Source organism: Augochlora pura, chromosome 5 (genome assembly GCF_028453695.1).
Source record: "Augochlora pura isolate Apur16 chromosome 5, APUR_v2.2.1, whole genome shotgun sequence".
Classification (NCBI taxonomy): Eukaryota; Metazoa; Arthropoda; class Insecta; order Hymenoptera; family Halictidae; genus Augochlora; species Augochlora pura.
In genome coordinates, this window is record NC_135776.1 from 1,173,544 (window position 1) to 1,194,491 (window position 20,948).

Here is a 20,948-nt window from a genome sequence, read left to right on the forward strand (position 1 = left end):
ATTAAAGCTCGCCGTCGGCCGTTAACGTCGCACCGAGACGCGCATCTCCATATATCATCCGCAAAATATTTTCGGCTTCAACGCGCGCGCGCGCGCGAAATTAGACGACGAGACTCACCTTAGCGCGCTTAGTGTACTTCAGGTACTGGTAATGATGATTGTCGTAGTTGAAGTCCCGTGGCGTCAGGGTGATGTCGCGGTTCCGCGTCATCTTACCCAACGATTTCTGCCGCTGCATCTGCATCTTCTTGCTGTGCGCTCTCAGATCCGCTCCTGAAACAATCCGGAACGCGAAGCGTTTAGCATTAGCGTTCGTCGTGGCTGCCAGGGATTTCACGATAAAATGCGACGTTAAAGGGGACACTATCGTCTTTAATTTGAACTACGTTTCGTTTAAAAAGTCCTGCGAGAGGAGAGTCCAGGAGACTAAAACATTTGCCTTTGAAGTCGAGGCATTTGTCAGCCAGTCTGCGCCAAGGTTCGAAAGCTTTCGTTCAATTTTCCGAAAGAATTCGCAGCTATTTTCGTAACCGTGCCAGTCGAAATTGAAAAAAAAGAAAGACAGGTGGAATTCGAAGGAGCAATCGACGACGGCTCGTTAACCGCGAATACGAGCAAACGAACCCGCGTCCGCGGATTAATATTTGCTGATTCTTCGGAGTCGACGCGATGAAATCCTTCGAGTGTTTATCGGCCGGTTAACGAGCCCGAATTTCGACCGGCCAGGTGAAAAATCAACGGCCGATTGCCGGTGTGCCTGTATGTGCGTGTGTGTGTTTGAGTTGCCCCCTTTTCGATTATCGTCCTGTTGTTCGGTTTGCTTCCGCCTCCTCGTTCGCCGACGATCGAAGCGAGGGAAAAATAGAATCGGAGCGGCGAGTTCGCTTGTTCAAACACGATTCTGGCAAGGACCGCCCCCTCCTTCCCCCGCCACGGCTCCCGATAATTCGAGGCGCGGTTATTAGCCCGAAATTCGTCGGGGTATTTTTCGCGAGCACGCGGACCCGCTTCAAGGATTAACCGAGATTGCCGAGAGAGAGCTTCGATCGTTTTATCCGGGCCGGAACGCGCGCCACGGCGAGGCAGAGGAGATCGCGGAGCTCTGCGCGCCCGAACACCGGCATTATTGTTCCAACAGGCAATTATGAATATTCATGGGGGGCGCGCCCTCTCTCTGTCCCGTGGCCCGGCTCTGGCTCCGGGTGGCGCAAACAGGACTCCATTGTTAAACAGACTACACGTGGTCGCCGTATGAATAAACTAACTAATGAATTTCGCGCGGCGAGTCGGAGGACGCGACGTCGAATTAATGGAAGACGCGTCCCGCGATCGGAAAAATTAGCCGGCTTCGTTTCCAAGGTATGTGCTCTTCTCGTCGTAAGTTCTGAACGAGCGGTCTCTTAACGCGATTGAACCGCAACCTCGTCCCGCTCGACTTTCTCGCGCGAGAAGCCTTCCTGCACTTTTGCTGCGTCGATTAGCACTTCTCCGTCGCTGAAAAGTTCCCGCGCGAAATCAGCGTTTATTGCTCGGCAATTGCGTTCGCGGAATATCGATCACGGTGGATCCTTGCAAGATCTCCCTCGATCCCGGTGGATCCTCGGAGGATCCGTCATCTCCGAGGCATCTCATCGCAAAGATCCGCAGTGTCCGCTGCTCCCTCCGGCCGATCGGACGCGCTTTGTTCCACTAGTCGCAGGAACTCCATGCATTGAATCGCGGACGCGTTTAGTTTGATTAATGCCCCGGCCATATTATGGGATTAATTTCTCTCGCGGAAGCATGAAACAGCCGATCTATTAGGAAGAAAGGCTTGCCCCCTCCCCCTCGATGGAGCCGATAAATTATCGACAGCCGTACCGCGATACGTTTCAGCGGCGAAAGAAACATATTGATAAGCTTTCGCTCGGGCCATTTCTTCGGGAGGAGGCGCGAGCGAAGAACATGGATGTAGGCCAGGCAAACTTGATTTATTATCCGGGAAGCCGGTTTGATTTATCACCGACAGCTTTTGAGACCCGAATTAATGGCTGCCCCCCCCCCGGGGCCGGGGCTAGTCTCCTTCGTATCCCGATTCACGTGAAAACCATCGACACCGAAACAAACGTTCTCGCCCGGGATTCTCCGTCCGTCGTTTGTCCGAGACTTTTTCTCCTGTGCTTTCGTCGGACACCGCTCTCTCTCTCTATCTCTCTCTACATATATATCTCTCCTCGCCCTGCCAATGTCGACCTTTAATTACTCCGACGAACCTTCGATTTCGATCAATGGCCGACCTCTTCCGCCATTTTTCACCCGCGGCTCGCCGTTAAGTAGCGGAACATGTCGTTCGGTCGGCCGAGGAGAAAAGACCATATGGCTCGAGATATACGATGAAAAATTGTTTCGCGGAAATAAAATTCTCGACTATCGCGCGATTTTCGAGAGGGACCGACGATCGTTCGAATTGATATCGATATCTCGTCGAACGTCGATCGAACGATCGGGGAAAATGATCGTCGTTCTTTTTTCGTTTAATTCAATTGGAAATTAAAATACTGAAATCTTATGAAATTTGTTAGGTTTTTTGCCATGGTAGTGCAAGTGTCGAGTAGTCGATTGGAAGGTAATATAATCGAGACGGATCGAGGTGAGTCTACTTTCGAACAGAATTAAGTAGCGCGCGAGACGTCGAGGAGCTGCTAGTAGTAAAACCGAGTAATTGGTCGGACGCGGGGAGTAACTGCGGCCAGTTAAAATCAATCGAAACGCGCGAAATCTGACCGAGTTAAGAGTGCTTTGGCACAGAATGCGATATTCCGAGGCAGAGAACAATGGAATCCTGTAGTTTTTTTTTCTTTTATAGGTTGAAGGAGAGAGAGAGAGAGAGAGACCCTTTAAATCGTAACAGGAAGATCCAATGTCGGGAAACGTATCGAATCCAGGGCTTAATAAGGGTGGAAGGGTGTGTAGCTCGGAGGGATCGAGAAACTCGATGAAACTGTTTTGAAACGAAGAAACTCGATGATGGTTACCTTTGCAGGGGCAGAATCCCTTGCAGGCGATGCGAACCAACGTATGGTGGATGCAATTGTGGTAGTCGAGCCGGCACGGCGAGCTGTACGTGCGATTATCGCTTCCGCATAGGAACGTCGGCTTCACCACAGGACATTCTTGACATCTGGAACAAAAGGGAAGACACGCGTCGTTACACGAACCCGTTGCCAGCCTCCGCTGTATTTTGATACCAGCCCGCCTCCGTTCCCCCTCCCCTTTCTGTTCCCACTCCCACAATTCCCGGGTAAACAGCGAGCCCGGGACCGGTTGCCTTAATCGTATGACCGACGCTCTTTTGTTATTTCACTCGTCGACTGGCGGTTCCATCGACCGCCGTAAAATCCGAAGACAAGAAAAAAAGAAAATACGGATCGTTGTCCGTGCGTCGAGGAGATAGAAGGAGGAAGCCTTCTACTTATTTTCCGTGCGGCGATTTTCGTTAATCGGCGAATAATAATGCGAATCGATGGAACACACGGGTTTCTCGTTGAACGCACGCTCTCCATTCCGGGACTCGCGCGCGCGCGTAACCCAGAATTTTCGGGAACGTATCCGGGGCTCTCGCGCTCCCGTATTTATTCGACTCGGCGAACCATTTTTGCCCGACCAGTTTATTATTCTCGGGGCCGCGTTACATTATCCTCTCCGGGCGCACTGTTTTATCGCGTGCACACAGCAGGCCGCGCGCGTGCATGCATGCATGCACACAGGTGCGCGCGCCGTCCGGTTTCTAAATTCGCCGGTGTTTTCCGGTGAAAAATTTCGGAATTCCCGTAACGCACGGCTTCATAACCGTTAAGCACTGCATCGTCGTAACGGCGGAATTGCGAGGGGCCAAGAGAGAGAGAGATAGAGAGAGAGTGTGCAGCCTGCAACAACGTTTCGCCGCGCTCCGCGACTTAAGCGAGGCTGTCGGACGAGATGTCTCGTTAATTGCAACGCCCTGAAATTCTCGCATAATCTTCGCACGACCGGATACTTGTTCTTGAGGTTACCGTTCCACGGATCGGTTAGGCCGATTTGTAGCAGAGCGCGCGGTCAGTCCGGCGAGCGCGTCGAACGCGTGCGTCCCCGGGTTTTATCGGCCGTCGGAATTGCTCGACGGAATAATCGAATCCGCGCGCGAATTAATTCATTTCCGAGCGCCGAGATTACGTAGCCAATCGACTCCGATGGTATCGACACGCGCCGGCCGAATAATTGATAGTTAATAATTCGAGCCGGCCGGCTCGTTTCGGACGAATTGCACGCGCGCGCGAGGGGGCGGGGGCACCCGCGAAATTGCTCGTCGACAGGGTGTCAAACGCGAGCAACCGGAAAAGCCAGAAAAACCGTGTCATTGTAAACATCGATTGCCGCGTCATTCGATCGATTAATGCTAACCGAATAATGCTCGCGAATCGACTCGTTTCCGGCGATCCAGCATCGCGAGATCGCTGCGACTCTCGACGCGATGCCAGGCATCGGAGAAAACGTCCGTAACTCCGTCGGTTTCAAAGATATCCCGCTCGAAGAAATTGCTATATATCTCGCGGCGTGCGTAAGCTTAACGAAAAACTTCAGCGCTTTCGTTTGAGAAAAATTGAAGCAAAAGTCGGTCTCCTTTACGAAAATAAGGAGAAAACGATCCTAGAAAATCCGGCAATAATTCGCTCGTAGGTGGTGGGATGATTTTAAAAGAATATCAGCACGGGAACGGTTAATTATACGAACAGTTGGGAAGGCACGCCGCCGTTAATAAAGAAGCCTGCATAGCGTTCTCCGCAGTATAATCCCGATTCGGCCGCAGCGCCGGCGGAGTCGGTAGCTTGCGCTTCGAGAATTTGTGGTCGTCGGCAAACGTGTAATTAGTTTAAACCGAGTAACGCGGTAATTAAGCTAGTTCAAACTCCTTTATCAAGACGGAGAGAGGCCGGCCTCGCCCGGCTGCCGTTCCGAGGCCGCTTTTCTCTTCCGCGACATCGGGCAAGAGACGTTGCTCCGGCCCCGGATAAATCGTCGCGATCGCGGCGAAGCTCGACGGTTCGCGAACGGAGACGTTCGCGACCGTGAACAGCGAGATTTCCTCTCGCAGATTTTCGAGCTTCATCCCTGTGGAAGCGCGGCAGCAAGGCGAAAGAGATGGTTGAAAGGGCCTGGGAACGGGTTGAAAGGGGTTGAAAGGGGGCGACAGAGGGTGTAACGCGAGAAACGGGTGGGCGTGGTTGATAATGTACGTGCCAATCCGCCTTTAATCTCGCTCTTTTTATATCGGCCCATCTGCCCGTGGCCCGTGAGAAGCTTCAAACTTTGGCCAGGTGTTATCGCCCGTGCCGAGGCAAGAGAGAGAGAACGCGCGTTCACGACAGAGAAGAAACGAAGACGGAGATAAAGAGGGAAAGAGAGAGAGAGAGAGAGAGAGAAAAATAGAAAAGAAAGTTTTCGACCATCGCGGATCTCCGTCGAACCTTTCTCGCGCAACCCCTATCAATTCCGCCGCGTTTATTGGCCTTTCCTTTTATCTTTTACTTAAAACGATCCCTTTCGACGCTCCGTATTCGTTTCGACTAATTCCCGGCTCTTTCCCACGAGCCACTCTCTCTCCCCTCAAAGAACGCTTTCCGATTCGAAATTCACGGTCCGTCGCAGCCTCCACGCGGCGTCTCCTCTTTACGGGACCGTTCGCGGATTCGCGGTTCGATCCTCTCGAGAGGACGTCGCGGTCCTCGCGGTATTCGACCTCGAACGACGATCACGTTCACCGCAACCTAATCGACAATATTGAAATACGTACACCGCTAATGAATTGCAACCACGAGTCGTATGCATCTATTAGGAGCGTTAATGGAGGAGTTGCAGTTCGTTCAAATTCGTGAAGAATTATCGATTGTACAAACAAGAGTTAAAGTATCAGGTTGGTGCATATGAAATGTCGGAGTACATAAAACTGCATATCTTTTTTCAAAAGCTATTAATTTGATCAAAATGTGCCCCATTTGTTTCAATACATTTTTCCCAACGCGAGTTCAATTCACAAATGTCCGTCTTCAAGAAATTCTGATTTTTCGGATCGATAAACTGTAGTATGGAATTTTTCAGACTGTCTCCATTTACACTGGAGCCCTGTACTGTTTAGCCCACAAAATCTACGCACACGTCGTACAAAACAATTGCGAAATTAAAACCTTTTACCATTTTTATTACAACGCGATCTTCCGGAGGGAGTGCTTGAAAATCCAGCAGCTTCGAAACGAAGAATTCGAGGCCGGCCGTTTCGAGTTCAACGTCGAATTCTTGCGACGTCTTCGCTGTTTCGTTCGGCAATTATAAAATCCGCTCGACGAGCGATGATTTCGATCAGGCAGCGAAATCAATCGACCACGCGCGCCGCCGTCGCCGCCGCTAATGAAATTGCGGAGATGCCCGCCGATCCGGTTGCAGCCTCGGTCTTCTTTTTTTTTCGAATCGGACGGCTCTATTTTTCGACTCTTGCTCCTTTTATTCGGCCGGTTCGACGTGGAACCGGTAGAACTTTTGATTTACGGGGGCGCGCGCGCTCGCGCGGCCCGATGGAATTCCATGAATGCGAAATGCAATCCCCGGCGCCCTGCCACTTTGCTCGCCCCTATCCCCTCCCCCCCTCCCCTCCCCCTTCGAGAGAGCCAGCCTCTTCCTCCTCCACGTCCGCCATCCCCCGTATTTCCGGTAACTCGCGGAAACTTCGGTTTTCAATCGACCCACGCGCGCCACGGCAACAAACAACACACGTCCCACCTGCTTATGGAGAAATACGAGTCTCCGTTACACGGTCGCCGTTCGATAGCATTAGCTCGGCTTCTCTTCTCTCCTCTCTCTTCTCCTATCGCCTGCTCTCTATGTGTGCACGCGCGCCTGTGTCCCGAGGGCTGTTTTACGGGGACATTTATTCTTGTTTGATAAGAGGGGCATCCGGCGGGGGACCGCGATCAATTAAAAGATTCTGGCCGTTCTCCTCTGTTTGCCGATCGTTCGGACATCTGCGACGACGCGGCGGACAGACAGATGCCGGATGACGTTCGAGCGAACCCGTCGAGAAACCGTTGTCAACGGACGTCAGCTTTTTTGCGCGGCTATGGCGTTGAGCAAGACGCGTTCGGTCATTTTTTGGAACAATAAATAAGATATTTATCATCTGTGCGAAATACGCGATAATCTTTCTCGAGATAAGTCTACGTTAATGTACAGGAAATCAGAAGTAATGGTAAAACGGCATGGGCTCGGTTCGTCGAGGAGTATGAACGCTGGTTCGATGCGTGAAATTGTCGAGCAACGGGCTCGATCGATAAGCAAAAGCTCGAAGTCGAAATGGGGAAAGACCCGTTTTCGTATCGGTTCGAAATAAATTTTTACGATCTCGGCCGTGTATAAGTTATAAAACGTAAACGGTACACAAAGGTGGCCGTTTTGCGGACGAACGAACTCCGCGGGAACGGTGTTTCCGGCGCGTTTAGTGCCGGCCAAGCGGAATACGAACGCCGGCGAAATAACCGATGTAGTCCCGGCATTGTTGCACCCCCCCCCCCGTTCCATCCCCGCTTCCAGCGGGGCCATTGCGATTTTATAACCGTCCAATGCATATTAAAGCGGGAAATTACCCGGAACCGGAGGAAATAATAAGAGTAAAAACCGGGGCGGGGAAAGTAATGGAGGACGTCTCGCGTCGTTTCATCGTTCGTTCCCTGTCGGCGATATTTTATTCGGCCGCGATCGTGGAAATGCGTCCTCGAACCGGAAACGCTGGTTTCACGGGGCTTGCCGCATTGTGCGTCGAAAAGCGAGTACAGTTTCGAGAAATTGAAGAGCAGACGACGACGACGACGACGACGACGTCGGGGAGGAACCTCGGCCAAGGGTTTCCCGATTTTACGGGGAATTTTATCGATTCGCGAACCCATCCGGAATCCTCCGTTCTGCCCGCGAGTGTTTCTATATTCCATCGATTCGACCATAAACCGCGGCTGTAAAAATTCGGAACGACGCTTCGAACGTCCCCGAACGCGCGTGCAAAGCTCCGAGAGCGCGAAAAATTCGCGAACCGCCCGGTCGACGATCGTGTCGAGAGAGCTCGCGAGTCCCGAAATTGCCGGCTCGAAAATTGATTAGAGCGCGGGGCGGCGAGTGAATTTCGAAAATGTCGTCAGGATAATTTCTGCCGACGCGGGGAAATGCGGGAAGCCGCGGGGGGCCAACGAACTCTCGGATTCCCGAGCGCACACGCGTCTCCGCTGTAAAAACGTCGCGTCGCCGGAAGATAACGACTGCAAAGCCGGCGGACACCGCGCAATTTTTCTAATTAGTCGCGTTTCGAACACGCGACGGAAGCAGCGACGACGACGACGACGACGACGTCGACGACGGCGACGAGCCGCGTTCGAGTATCAAGAAACAGAATATCTCTCGTTGCCGCGAGCGGCAAAATTTCAAGGAAACTTGATTTGCCGGTGCAAGGGCCGCGGAGCTGACCACCGGAAACCCGGCACCGGCTTCCGTTCTCTTTCCGGCGAAAGAATAATTAAATTCTTCTCCGTGGACCCGCGACCCTCTCTCTCTCCCTCTATCTCTCTGCGGTCGCTCGTTCTTGCGCCGTGTTTCGCGCTTGATTTTGTTCGAATCATAATTACACCGTCGTGTTCGGTGTTTCCTTTTTCGTCGCGCTATAACCGACGAGAGCGCGCGCGCGCGCTCGCTCGCTCGCTCGCTTGATGAATATGGAGTGGATTGAACTCGACTTTTAATTTTCCACCGGAGTAATAACTCCCCCTTCTTCCGCGCCACACGCCCCCCCCCCGCCCCCCCCCGCGCCCTCGCCACGCTCGCCGCGGTTCCGGTTTTTCCGAAAAATTGGAAATTCTCGGCACAAAAGCTTCGATGAAACAACAAGAATGCATCCGGCGCCGGGACTCTCGATAATCGAGGATCCTTGTCCGAGGAATTTCTAATACGATCGTTGAATAGGAAATTCCCGACTGCCTCTCTCTCTCTCTCCCTCTCTCTCCTCGCTTTTCGCCACGATCGAGAACGATACAGACCCGAGAACGTTCGTATCGTGGTTTCTCGCGGCAGTGGAACAGCTCGGCCTTTGGCCAGACCGCGAGGGGAAAGCTGCTGCATTGTCCTTTGCTGGAAAATTTTGCCGACCGGTTTCTATGCTCTGCCTCGTTCGGAACGGGCTTGAAATGAAATGCAACGCCGGTACTTCGGAATATAAAAATGTCTTTGTTGGTTGCCACGCGAGGCCGCGTTCTTTGTCGAACGAATTTTCAACAGCGACTGACTTTCCAACCGCGCGTACGATATCTTTTAATACGTCCCATTACAATTACCAACCGCTTGGCTGAAATTTAAGTCGGTTTAAAACAGTTTAACGGTGAAGCTACGGTGCACCGAAAGCGGCCAACGCGTGCGTTGCTTCGCGGAGATAAGGCTGAATTTAATTAGACCCTTCGTTGTTTTTATTACAGCGCGATGCTCGAATTAAGAAATTTGCCCCGGCGCTTCTTAAAAAGAGAGGAGACTTTGTAGCTCGACGGACCGGGCGTCCGAGAGTTAAGGGTTGACAAAGGGACCGCGAACTTTAAATTGGCTTTCAGACACAGTCTCTCTCTCTCTCTCTCTCTCTCTCTAGCGGACGATTATTCCGGCCGGCGAAGGAAGACCCGAAACGCGCATCGAGGAAAGAAAGCTCGTTCTCTCGGCCGGAAAGAAGAAAGCAACGGGCCCGCCAAGGGGTTTGTTTTCCAGCGTCGATTTTTGCCGGTGAAAAGCGAGTAGTTCCGTCGAGGGACGTCCGTCGACGATTTTCGGCGGGACAGAGCAGCGCGCGGGCGTGCAACACTCAAGAATGCGAGGGCTCGTAACAATTCCGCTCGAAATCAGGCTAACAGCGTTTAAACTTTACACGAGGCCCGGCCATTAACCACTCGACGCCGCGCCTCGCCTCGCCTCGCCTCACCCTCGCCTCAACTTGCCTCGTCGCGGCGTCGGTGGTTCCCTCGCTTTTCTCCGGTAATCACGGCGCGCGAACAAAACATCGTTTCGCCGCTTTCTTCTGAAATACGGTTGACGAAATTGAGAGAGAAAGAGAGAGAGAGAGAGAGAGGCCAGACGGGCCTGCACGGGAAAAAGGACAATTTTCCCTCGGTGCCGGGTTTTTCCGAATCCCGGGAAACACGACCTCGTAACCGTAAACGAAGACTCCCGTGGGCGACGGTCAAAGGAACTGCTCGAGTTTTTCGAATCGTGCCGATCGTTTCCCCGCAACGTCCGCTAATGAAATTGTCCTATAGCTTCTTCTCGCCGACGCCTCGCCATTTTGTCCTTTGCCAATCTCTACGAAGAGAGATATTTATTTATCAAGTGCCCTCCTGTTGCACCGATCCGACAACGATATAATTTTATCGGCTGTTTAAGAAACGATCCTACATAATCGTGTCAAAGGCTCGATACTGCACGGTTGGTAGCAAAAAGGGTTCTCCTAAAATCAGTTAAAGTCGGTGGAAGGAAGAGGCTGGTTTCCGACGCGCGATCGCATTTCCCGACGAGCGAACAGCCCCGTTTGTGCATCGAACGGCCGACGGTGCATTAACCGGCGCGGCTTGGCGCCGCCGCGATGGGACGACGAGGACGGCCGCAAAATACGCTGTAGACCGCAGTCTATTGCAGACGGAATTGCAACGGCATTCATTCTGTCGTCCGGTCGGGGAGGCGGGGAGGGGGGGAGGCAAGGTTTCGGATCCCGGGACTCGAGGCTCGGGGATCCGGGACCGTTGCTGCGGCAGCCTAATTCTGCAAAGGCCGACTACTCTCGGCAAGGAGTCCGATATATCGGATCGACTAATTCGGCCCGTCGCATCGGCTGCGTTCACCGCGGCGCAAATACGCGCGGCGCGGCGCGGGGCAATGAGGTGGAGAGAGGCTGATGTGCTGTCCGATGTCGCGTTGCCGTCCGAGAGCGACTCGTATTTCCATGGAAATTGCAGTTGCCGCGGCGTCAAGTAGACGGGGGGACTGCGGCAACCCCCCTGCCTTCGTCTGTCTCTCGCTTTCGCCTCGATCCCTCCCCCCCCTCCTCCTCCACCGCCAATGTCGTCCTCGTTTTTCGGTCGGGCAACCTGTTATCGATCCTTTCAAGGCGGACGGGGGATCAAGATTCCGCTAATCCGAGCGCGGTCGAGTCGGGGGATTAGGCTTGCGAGAGGCTGATGGAAGTCAATGGTCGATCGACGGGACGCGAAGCTGCAGTTCACGGTTGGTTGAACTCCCGGCCAAGTGGTAGAAAGCCGGCGGAAGTAGTAGCGAGCGTCGGTGCCTGGACGGACGAGAGAGAAACTGTGCTGGTGGTAGTGGCGGTAGTAGTAGTAGATCTCGATGTTTTGTCGGACGGGAAGGAAAGAAGTAGTACACTTTCAGATTTAGTCAGCCAAGGAGAGAGGGAGAGTGGCGCGAGCCTTCGGATTTGGTCGGACAAGAGAGAACCGAGTAGTAATAGAAAAAAAAAGTAGTACACCTTTGGATTTACTCGGTCGAGGGAGAAACAAGCGACAGAGCCTCGTTCTGCACAGTCGGACAATGAAAACGAAGTAACAGATCTCGATGTTTCGTCGGGCGGGAAAGAAACAAGTAGGACGACACTCAATGTTCGGCGAGGTAAAACGGAGAACGGCACCGTGGATCTCGATGTTTAGTCGAACAGAAGGGAGGCAAATGGTACCGTCCGAATGTTTTGCTAGACAGGGAAGGTGTGGTACAGTGGCTTGATGTTTCAGACAGATTGCAAACAGATCAGTGTGGTGGATCTCGAGGGACGGGAGCAGGAGAAGAACAAGAAGAAGAGAGAGAGAAACCGGAAAAAAGGAAGCAAAGCTTCAACATTCGATCGGACAGGAGAGGAGGAGCAGTGGTAGATCTGTACACCTAGTCAGCCGAGAGAAGAGTAATATATCGTCTGCTGGAGGCTGGAGCAGAAAGACAAGTGGTACGCGCTGGTGTGTGGTCTGACAGGGGACAGTGGTTTAGATCAGCGCGTGGCTGGGCGGGAGACTAAGTAGTATATATTAGGGCGAGGTCGGGCAGGAAGGCAGTAGTATATCTCGGTGTCTGATCAGAGCAGGCAGAGAGGAGGATGTATCGACGTCTAGATCGAAAAATCTGGCGGTGGAACTTGGAAGGGCAGATCGGACGAGACACACCGAGCGGTACGAGTCTACGTCTGGTTAAGTAGTACGAGTCGAGGCGCGAGTAGACGGAGCGGAGAGTAACGCCGACGCCGCGGAGGAAGCAAAGTAGCGACGCGTCGTGACCGCGCGCGGCCCGGCGTGCCAAGTATTTCGAGTAGACTTGGAAGGGTCGGTGCATAAAATGTTCAGGCGAGCAGGATATACGGGCCGACAGGTATTGTTTCGGCAGAGCGAGTCTACACGCTGGCTTATCAGGGAACGCGAAGAGAGAGAGAGAGAGAGAGAGAGAGAGAGAGAGAGAGAGAGAGAGCCCGCGGCAGAAACCGAGCCAAAACTGTGCTTGAAATCGATGTTACGTTGAAAACCGAGTATCAGTTCGTAACTGGAAGTTTCCGCGATAAATTCCGCGCGTCGCAGGCGTGTTTTTTGTCCCCCGTTACAGACACACGGCCGCGCGCGCGCGCGCATGCCGTGTCTCAAGCGGGGCTGCGGCACTTCGTTTCAGCAGATTATTCTTTAAATAAATTCCTGTTTAAAAGCGGCGAGTGGCTCGGCGCTTCGGCCGACCTAAATTTTCCCGCGGTCGAGCCTAGGACAGCTCGAAATTAATTTCCACGGGCCGACGAGATTTACGGCGGCATGTAATGCCGCTCTGAACCGTGCACGTACACCGGAGGAGTGTCTCCCGCAATTTTTCACCGCCTCGGTGCCCGTTCCCCGAGGGAACGAGTGTATCGAAAGGAGACCTGGCCGCTTCCTTCCGCCAAATTTACAAGCACCCCTCACAAATTATCGCGTCGCCTCTAGTTTTCGAAACGGTTTCTCGTCGCCTCGCTGCTTCTTTATTTCGAGGAGCCTGCAGACGCGCGTTTAACGCCTCGAGAATTCCAGGAAGCCATCTTCCGCAGATCCAGACTCTAGCGGAGACGGTCGACGCATAGTCGGACACAGAGAGCCTCCCTTTCGGGCGTAATCGAAGCGTCGCGTCGACTTCGCAAGGACACCGCGCGATCGATTCTCCGGGTCCTGAGAAGAACCGGGGGTGGCCGGTAAAACCGGGGGAAGGGTATAAAGGGAGAAAACGACGTCGGATAACCGGTCTCGCGACCCCTTTTAAATCAATGACGCCGCGCGTCCCGTCGCGTCGGTTGGCGCGGCTCTTCGGAATGCCGGGTGCAATTTTACATGCCGTTTGTTTCAACGATCCGCCAATTCAGCGACGATGAAGAGGAGCGACGCGCTCGATCGCGAACACCGGAACACGAGCTAAGAATATCGAGCAACGTGCACGAAAGACCGAGAAAGATAGAGAGAGAGAGGGAGAGAGAGAGAGAGAGCGAGAGAGAGAGAGAGAGAGAGCGCTCGCGGAGCTTACTCGGCAATAAAGAGGAGGAACGAGAGGAGCAAGGAGCGTTTCCCACTTTCCGCTGGCAAAAAAGTCGAAGCGGCGACAAAATGCTCATCGGAGTCTCCGCGAGCTCGTCCATCATCGCATTATCTCGCTGGTTATCGACTGGAGATCCCCCGCCAGACTGATATACTCTTTCCACGGTTCCTCGGTTCCTCGCCAGGGAACCGTAATTTCTTCGAGCAGTCTCTCTTCTTGAAATATTTTCGAGCTCCACCCACTCTCGGTCGCGACCGGCGCGCCGATGCCACCGAGAACGACAGCTCTTTTGTTTACATAAATAAATTGCAACACTCTCCGCAAATTTGTTCGCCGCCGACGCTGCGCTAAATGCCGAACCGTTAAACCGCTCGACGTACTCCGACGAGTCTCGCGCGTATTTTATTCCGGACTGCTTAAATATCAATTTTATTCCGGCTCTTCGACCGTCGATTCTATTCCGTTTCTTAAAAGAACGAACTTTATAGAATCGGACGAGCGAAACACGGAGGAGGAAGAACGGCGTCGGAAGAATTTACGATACTTTGTTGCAGTATTTTTCATCCGCGGAAACTAGTCGGCTTCGCCCGGCGGATCCTTTACGGGGAAGTAAAAATTGTTTGCAATTTCCTTGGATAGGATGAATTTTCATCGGGACAAGAATCCCCGCGGAGAAGTTATTCGAAAAGAGCGCGGCTAGAAAATTAGCTGGCGGAGAGGAGAACGCGGACGGATTTCGTCCGGTACAAAGGTTTCATTAACGGGGGGGAGTTCGTTATCTATGCATAAGAAACGAAGCCGTTCCACCGTATTGCATCCTCGCGCCTCAAACTCCATTTCTCTAAGTAATTAATTAATCGATGACCCGGCCCCGGCGTCATCTTAATTATTGAAGGCAATCTTGAGTCGCAGTAACGAGATTTCGCCGGGAAAGGGTGGGGGGAGGAGGGTGCGGCAGCCAGCTAGCTAGCACGAGCTCTCGCCTGAAACTTTGGGGACAGAGTAATAAAGCTCTCGCGCGCGCCGCCTCTCTCTCTCTCTCTCTCTCTCTCTCTCTCTCTCTCGTCGAACAATCCAATTGCCGCGAAAATAATATTCCCGATAAAATCGTAAAACCCGAGCAAGTCATCCCACCCCGGCCGCGTTGATCCGGTAAACGGGGAAAAGCGAACGGGCGGCATTCCACGGGGGACTCGCGAATCGCGCGAGATTCTTCAAGAATACCAAAGACACCCTCGGGGCCAACTACGAATCCCGGGAATTTAGGTTAACGGGACAAATTTCTCTCTTTATCGCGGGCACCGTGGAAATTTCGTTGTCCGTTTCCGTGCCCCTTCGACTCGTTTCTGTGCGTCGCCGAAACGCAGATTCCTGGTCGATTTTCTATCCAGCCGATGCGAGACGGATTTGGATACCTAGCCGACGATGGCAGCCGCGTCCGTTTCTTTTACGGAACTCGCGCACCGTTCGACAATTAAACTGCGAGGTGGAACCACTCGAGACGGTTGTCGAGAGAGAGAGGGGAGGGGCGAGCAAATAGAGCGAACCTATACGGGGTCAGACGCGGTCTAGACGCCGAAGAACGTCGAAGAGCGCAGCGGAATTAGACTGCTTAATTTGGACCGCGCGGTCGGACGAAAGTATTTCAAAAAATATCTCGTTCGATCGCGGAACTGGATTACGCGCGAGGTCTTAAATACTCGAAGGAACGATCGACGTATTTCGATTGTTCGTTCCGAGCCGATTTCGCGGAACAAGTTGGCATCCTTCTCGCCGAAGAGCGGCCGTAGAAGCGCGAAGTGTGTTCACTGTTGATTTCCACTCGGGAGAGATCGTAGCCGTGAGAAATCGGTTTAAATATTTTGCAGGACCGGGGACGAACGGTGAAGGAGGAGGAGGTGGAGGAGGAGGACGCGCGCGGAATGGTTTCCGTGTGTTCGATCGGCTGGGGACGCTTTATCGGAAGAGGAATGGCGGATTATCATATTACTTCTCGTTTGTGAGCTGTATAGCGGGCGGGAACACCGTCTCGGAAATAACAGGGAAATATCGGAGAGCCGGGGGGTGGTGCCACTGGGGAAAGTGGATCCGGTACCTATGTTTTGTTTTTCACGAGACATTAACCTGGAATTATTGGTTTCGCCGTTCTCCGGCTGTCGAACGGCTGCCGGCTCCCCGGGGGAGATCGAATAAAAGATCGGCTTTATGGGTCACGTTTCCGCGGATGCGTGCCCCCTCCCCCTCTTGCCCCCGCCGCGATCACAAAAACCCTTGGAGAAATATCGCGCGACGAAACGATCCGTCGAGATTCGATCCGCCGTTTCACAACTCGTTCCGGAACCGAGAGAGCGTTCTCGGCGCTATTATCGGCCGGAAGGTGGAACAACTCCGCGGCCGCGGATCACGGAAACGACGAGTCGGCGATCTAAAAAATGAATTTCGAAGGATCCCCGCAGAGAGAACCGGGGGGAGAGCTATAGGCCGAAGGGGGCGCGTTTGCTTTAGCGCGGCGCTTCGTCAAACAGCAGTTGCTCGCCCCGGCAAGGATACGGGGGGGAGTCGCGGGAGCTTCTGGTCGTCGGCTAGAGAAAATTCCACGGGGAAACCAGCTCAGACGGAAGACGAGCGAGCGAGCGAGCGAGCAAGAGCAAGAGCAGGAGCAGGGGAGGGCCGAGAGGGGAAGCGTTGCCGGCGAAACATTTCTTCCTACTTAAATTTGCACGAGCGAGCAGAGCAAAGAGGGTTTTCCATCCGCCCGGCTCTGCTCTGCTCTTTCTCCTTCGCTTGTTTCCCTCCCGTTGCACACTCTTCCGTCCCCGAGCGTGTGGTCCTTTGAAAATTCTCCTGAATGTTGTCGCAAGAGCCGCCGTCGAACGCGAAACAGTCTAATTGCGACGACGGCTGACGGCTGTCGACGACGTGCCGAGCTAACCTCATCCCCAAAAATTGCCCGCAACTTGCCCCCGACGTTCGCGCGCGCGCGCGCTTATCCCAAACGCGAAACCCGAAACGAAGCCTTAGCCATTGTCGACGTAAACGTGAAACCCTTTCATTTTATAACGTCAATTATTTGGTTGGAATTCGTGGTGATTGGAACGTAACAATTTAATCAAATTCAAAGCGAAAAGTTATGCTTCGATCGGTTGTCGCGCTGGGTATCCTGATGACATTGGGACGTCGCGACGCATCGCCGTACAAATTAATTCTCAACTCTGAACAAGTAATTCCGTCAAAGTGCCGAGGTAATACGGGGAACGTGAATTCGTCTACCTCGGCCGTCTACGTCTTCGCAACAGCGCGCGATGTTTCAACGTTCGAGACGGCATCACACGATACGCACGCAACGTACATTCGTACTAGAGAGCTTTTAGCCAGCCCGATATGCCTTGAAAATTCCATTTTTCCCAAGTTTTCGAGAAGTGGCGACGCCGTTTGCCGAGACGATTCTACCGGGTCGAGATTATATTTACTCGTACCACTGCGCGGCCTAATGGGAGTTCGTAGAAAACCGCATTGTCCGACCGAGCACGGTCTGTTCTACTTGCCGCGGATTCCGTTGGTTTTTATCGCCTTGGGATCTTGGTTCGGTCTAATGCCGTCAGGGGTGTACAACGCGTTCTTTGCCGATTACACGGTGTCTGACAATGCGCGGGCCGCTTCTACTCGAGACGGTCTACCTTTCGACTCTAAACTCCTGCGCCGCGAATTCGGTGCATTCGGGGAACCGCGTGAACTCGACAACTGAATATTTAGCCTAGCGTAGCGGCAACTTTAAAGGATATTTCTAGACTAACGAGGTTCGTTTCCGAGACGCGGATTCCGCGGGAAAAATCAGCGAGAAAGTAAATATCGCAGGCTCGTCTATTTGTCGATTTCCCAGCGGTGTTCTCGAGTCGATATTATTATTATTATTTAAAGGACACTTACTTGGACTCGTCCTGATCCTCGTCGTCCTCTTCAGCGTCGAAGAAAGCATCGTCGTCCTCGGAGTCTACCGAAGTTTCGGTCCTCATTCGTCGGCTCTGTTGGACCATCCGTGACTTCGGGATCACGATGTCTCTGGAAAAATCAGATCGGCCTGTGTAGACCGAGTCGCGACGAGTTCTTCGGGTTCGGATTACCAACCGTTTCTACGCGCAGTAATATTTTCCGATGGAAAGCGGGCATATTTTCCAGTCGTTTCGCCAATTTTTCCGGCCCGATTACCAAAATCGCTCGAACGCCGGATTAATCCCGCAGAGTCCCGAAAACGTTCGATCCCGCGATTCGACGGCGGCGATTCCGCCGGTGGTGCACACGCGTACGCGGTGGTAGCTGGAAAAGCTCCGGCGGTGGTGGTCCCCGTGGAACCACGGAGACCTCGGATTTGAAAATTTCACCGGATCTCTCTCGCGTCAAGACGGCCGCGTTGCGCGCCGGCACACGTTGCTCGGAAAATGGAATAAGTTAAAAGCGATTCGGCGGAGGAGAGTGCCTGGAGCAGTCCCAGCGTTTCCCCGCTGGAAAACTGGACGAAATTTCGCGAGATAATTGAACGAGTGGTATCTCGATCTCGATCGCGAAACCGAGGGTTCCTTCGGAACCGTTGGAAGCGACGAGTTCGATCGGATGCTTCTCCTGAAACGCGTCGCGAGAGGCAACGTTCGCGCGGCGCGTTTACAGACATCGAGACGACTTCCCGGGGTCCAATTTTTTCGGAAAGCAATAGCTTCGGTCGAGAGGAAGATTTGGCTTCCCGCGGTTAAACGAAAGAGACGGGGGTCAACGGGCAGACCCAGATTAAAGCGTCCGAGACCGTTGCGAGGGACGTAACGCGCGCGGTAACGATCGAAGGGCCGTGTGCGCGCGCGGTCGGACCTTGGCAAATTATGTTATGAATTCGACGTAACCCCGTTTTCGCGGGACATTTCACCGGCTGTGGGTCTCTTAAGTAGTACAAACTGACATAATCCTGTCAAAGTGGAATGGCCCCGAGTGTAGTCAGACGTAATCTGCGAATTGCCGAGTCCCGCTTTGTAATTCAAGCTGCCGGCGCGGCTCGGCTCGGCTTGTGTACCAGAGATCTCTGCAGCAAGGAGAATGGTCCTGCGTGTGGTCGGACACCGGAGGAACGTTTGCGAGACGACGAAATAAATGGGACGAAACGATTTAATGGCAGGACGTTGCGTAATCAACCTCATAGAATTGGTAAAGCTTTGGGATTTAGCTGGAAAGTAGCAAGTCCAATTTCACGGGAAATAAGCACTATTAAACGACACCGTCCGACTAAGAAAATTCTACGACCTTGGTATCGTACGAGAAAGTCGCAAGCATCGATGCGGAGTCGACCACGAGGGATTAAGACGGTACAGAAAAATGTTGAGCAAGTTAGCTCCCGATAACAAGTAGTGCGAGCCAATTCAATGTCGTCCCAGTAGCGCGTATCAACGAGTAATCGAACTCGGAGAAATTTCACAGTCTCGCGATAGTACTAAGAGACAGTAACGAAGTTACTGTGAATATGAAGTTATTCCAAAGCGATTAACATCGCATAAAATCCTTTCGAGTTACTTTGCGTCATTAAAGTTATAGCCTTAAACTAGCGAGGGGGCAAGACTCGGTGTAAAGTCGTCCAAGATGTATGAGAGACGGGTATAGATGTCCGCGCGAGACCAAGTAGTACGAGCGGACATAAGGCCGGCCATGCGGCGTTCGCGAAATCAAATTTAACTGGTCGAGATCGAACGGGCAAGTGGTAGGAACTCGGCGTATAAGGTTGCACGGGGAGGAACAACATTTTCCCGGGGAGAAATTCTATACCGAAAGGAAAATGAAACCGCGAAATGTTCGAGAGGAGGCGTCGGAGGCTCGAGTTTCGCGGGATTACACCGATCCGGTGTTTCCGGCGCGTTCTGCCGCGGCGCGCGCGCGCGCCGGAATTCTTTCAAGTGGAAACGGGCGTGGCCCCGCGCGCCGATCCGGATTAAAACCGATCGAGATCATCGTATCTCGGCGAAACGATAATTTCGCGAGAAATTCTGGCCTGGATATCAGCTGAGCAAAGGTAGCGCCGCCCGGGATTATCGTGCGTTTCGCGGCTGGAATTACGATCGGCGAAAGAAGAGAGCGGGAGAGAGAGAGAGAAAAATTTCTCATTCGAGTTACAATTCGCCGGAAGATTGCAGGATTATCGCGGAACTGATAACCGGTGTGGCGCGGCGTGTCGAGTGTCTGCGAAAGCCTCGTGTTTTCCCTCGGATTCAATAGTTCCGCCAGCGCCGTTTTAATCTATGGCCCGGTGATCCAGGGATCCATGCTCGGTCCAAATGCGGAACCGGGTTTCTAAAGGCTGTGGATCCTCTTTCTATAAATTCATTGAATTAGCGGGCTCAACTTGCCAGAGGGCTCGAGAGCAAAGTGATTCTTCTATCAAATGCCCGCTCTGTCACCGGTCGAAATTTCCAGCCGCGCCTCGGGATCGCGTTAATTTCTCGCGAGATCGTTCGACATCGCTCGCACACGGTCCAAGATGGATTCCAGCTCGATCACGGACGACTGCGGATAAGTACTCCCTCGGAGAATCAACGATCTCTGACTTTGGTCGCAGGATTAACGTTTTTTCCTCTCTACATAACGATTTCTATTCTACCTTTCCAGTGTTGTTGGTGAGCTACGAAAAATTGACGCCCGATGCAAAAGTGTCCGATTTAAATAAAATCTCACCCGGATTTGTGCAGCTCCTTCTTCGACACGCAGACGGCCGTAAACGTGTCCTCCAGCAGACACAGTTCCTTCTTCTTGCAGTTCAGAGGACGGCACAGTTCACCTGAAACGAAAGCGGCTCGGTTAATTGAAGCGGATCCAGGTTAAAAGACCCATTCGAATAATCGAGCAATTCCCGAGCGAGCTCTCGCAAAAGACGCGGAGAATATCGCCGGATGAGTCTGCGGTCTAGTAATAACATCGCAGCGAGCGGTCTTCGAATTGAACAAGACGGACGTCCCAGGACACCGGGACGCGTCGATACGCTCCTGGATTACGACGAGGAAGGAGCGACGACGCCGTGGAAGCCCGTGAAATTTTTCCACGTCGTCGATCGTGACTGCGAACGCTATAGTTTAATTTGCCCGCGAGAGAAGCGGCACCCCGAGCCATTCTTCCGTTTTAATATCGGCGCCCGCGTTCCCTTCTCCCTTCACCCCTTTCCCTTGGCCGCGATAATGGACATGCAAATTCCCTCTATTCGAGAAACATAAACGCCCCGCGATTATTCCGTCTCGCGGCAATGGGCCACGCTGCCGAATAATCGGCCAAATTGAAAGTACGTAGACCCTCCCTCCGCGCTCTCCCCT

At 53.0% G+C, this 20,948-nt stretch overlaps 1 protein-coding gene across 1 annotated transcript in view; it reads right to left on the bottom strand.

The window, feature by feature from the left end:
• The window catches only part of Cow (Proteoglycan Cow), a 148,701-nt gene that overhangs the window by 56,009 nt on the left and 71,744 nt on the right, over positions 1–20,948 (bottom strand). The window contains exons 3-6 of the mRNA XM_078180212.1: positions 20,320–20,422; positions 17,545–17,676; positions 3,015–3,160; positions 119–273 (exon numbers count right to left, since the gene is read on the bottom strand). Of these exons, the coding sequence (XP_078036338.1) occupies positions 119–273; positions 3,015–3,160; positions 17,545–17,676; positions 20,320–20,422 (536 nt within the window). The remainder of the gene's footprint in view (positions 1–118; positions 274–3,014; positions 3,161–17,544; positions 17,677–20,319; positions 20,423–20,948) is intronic.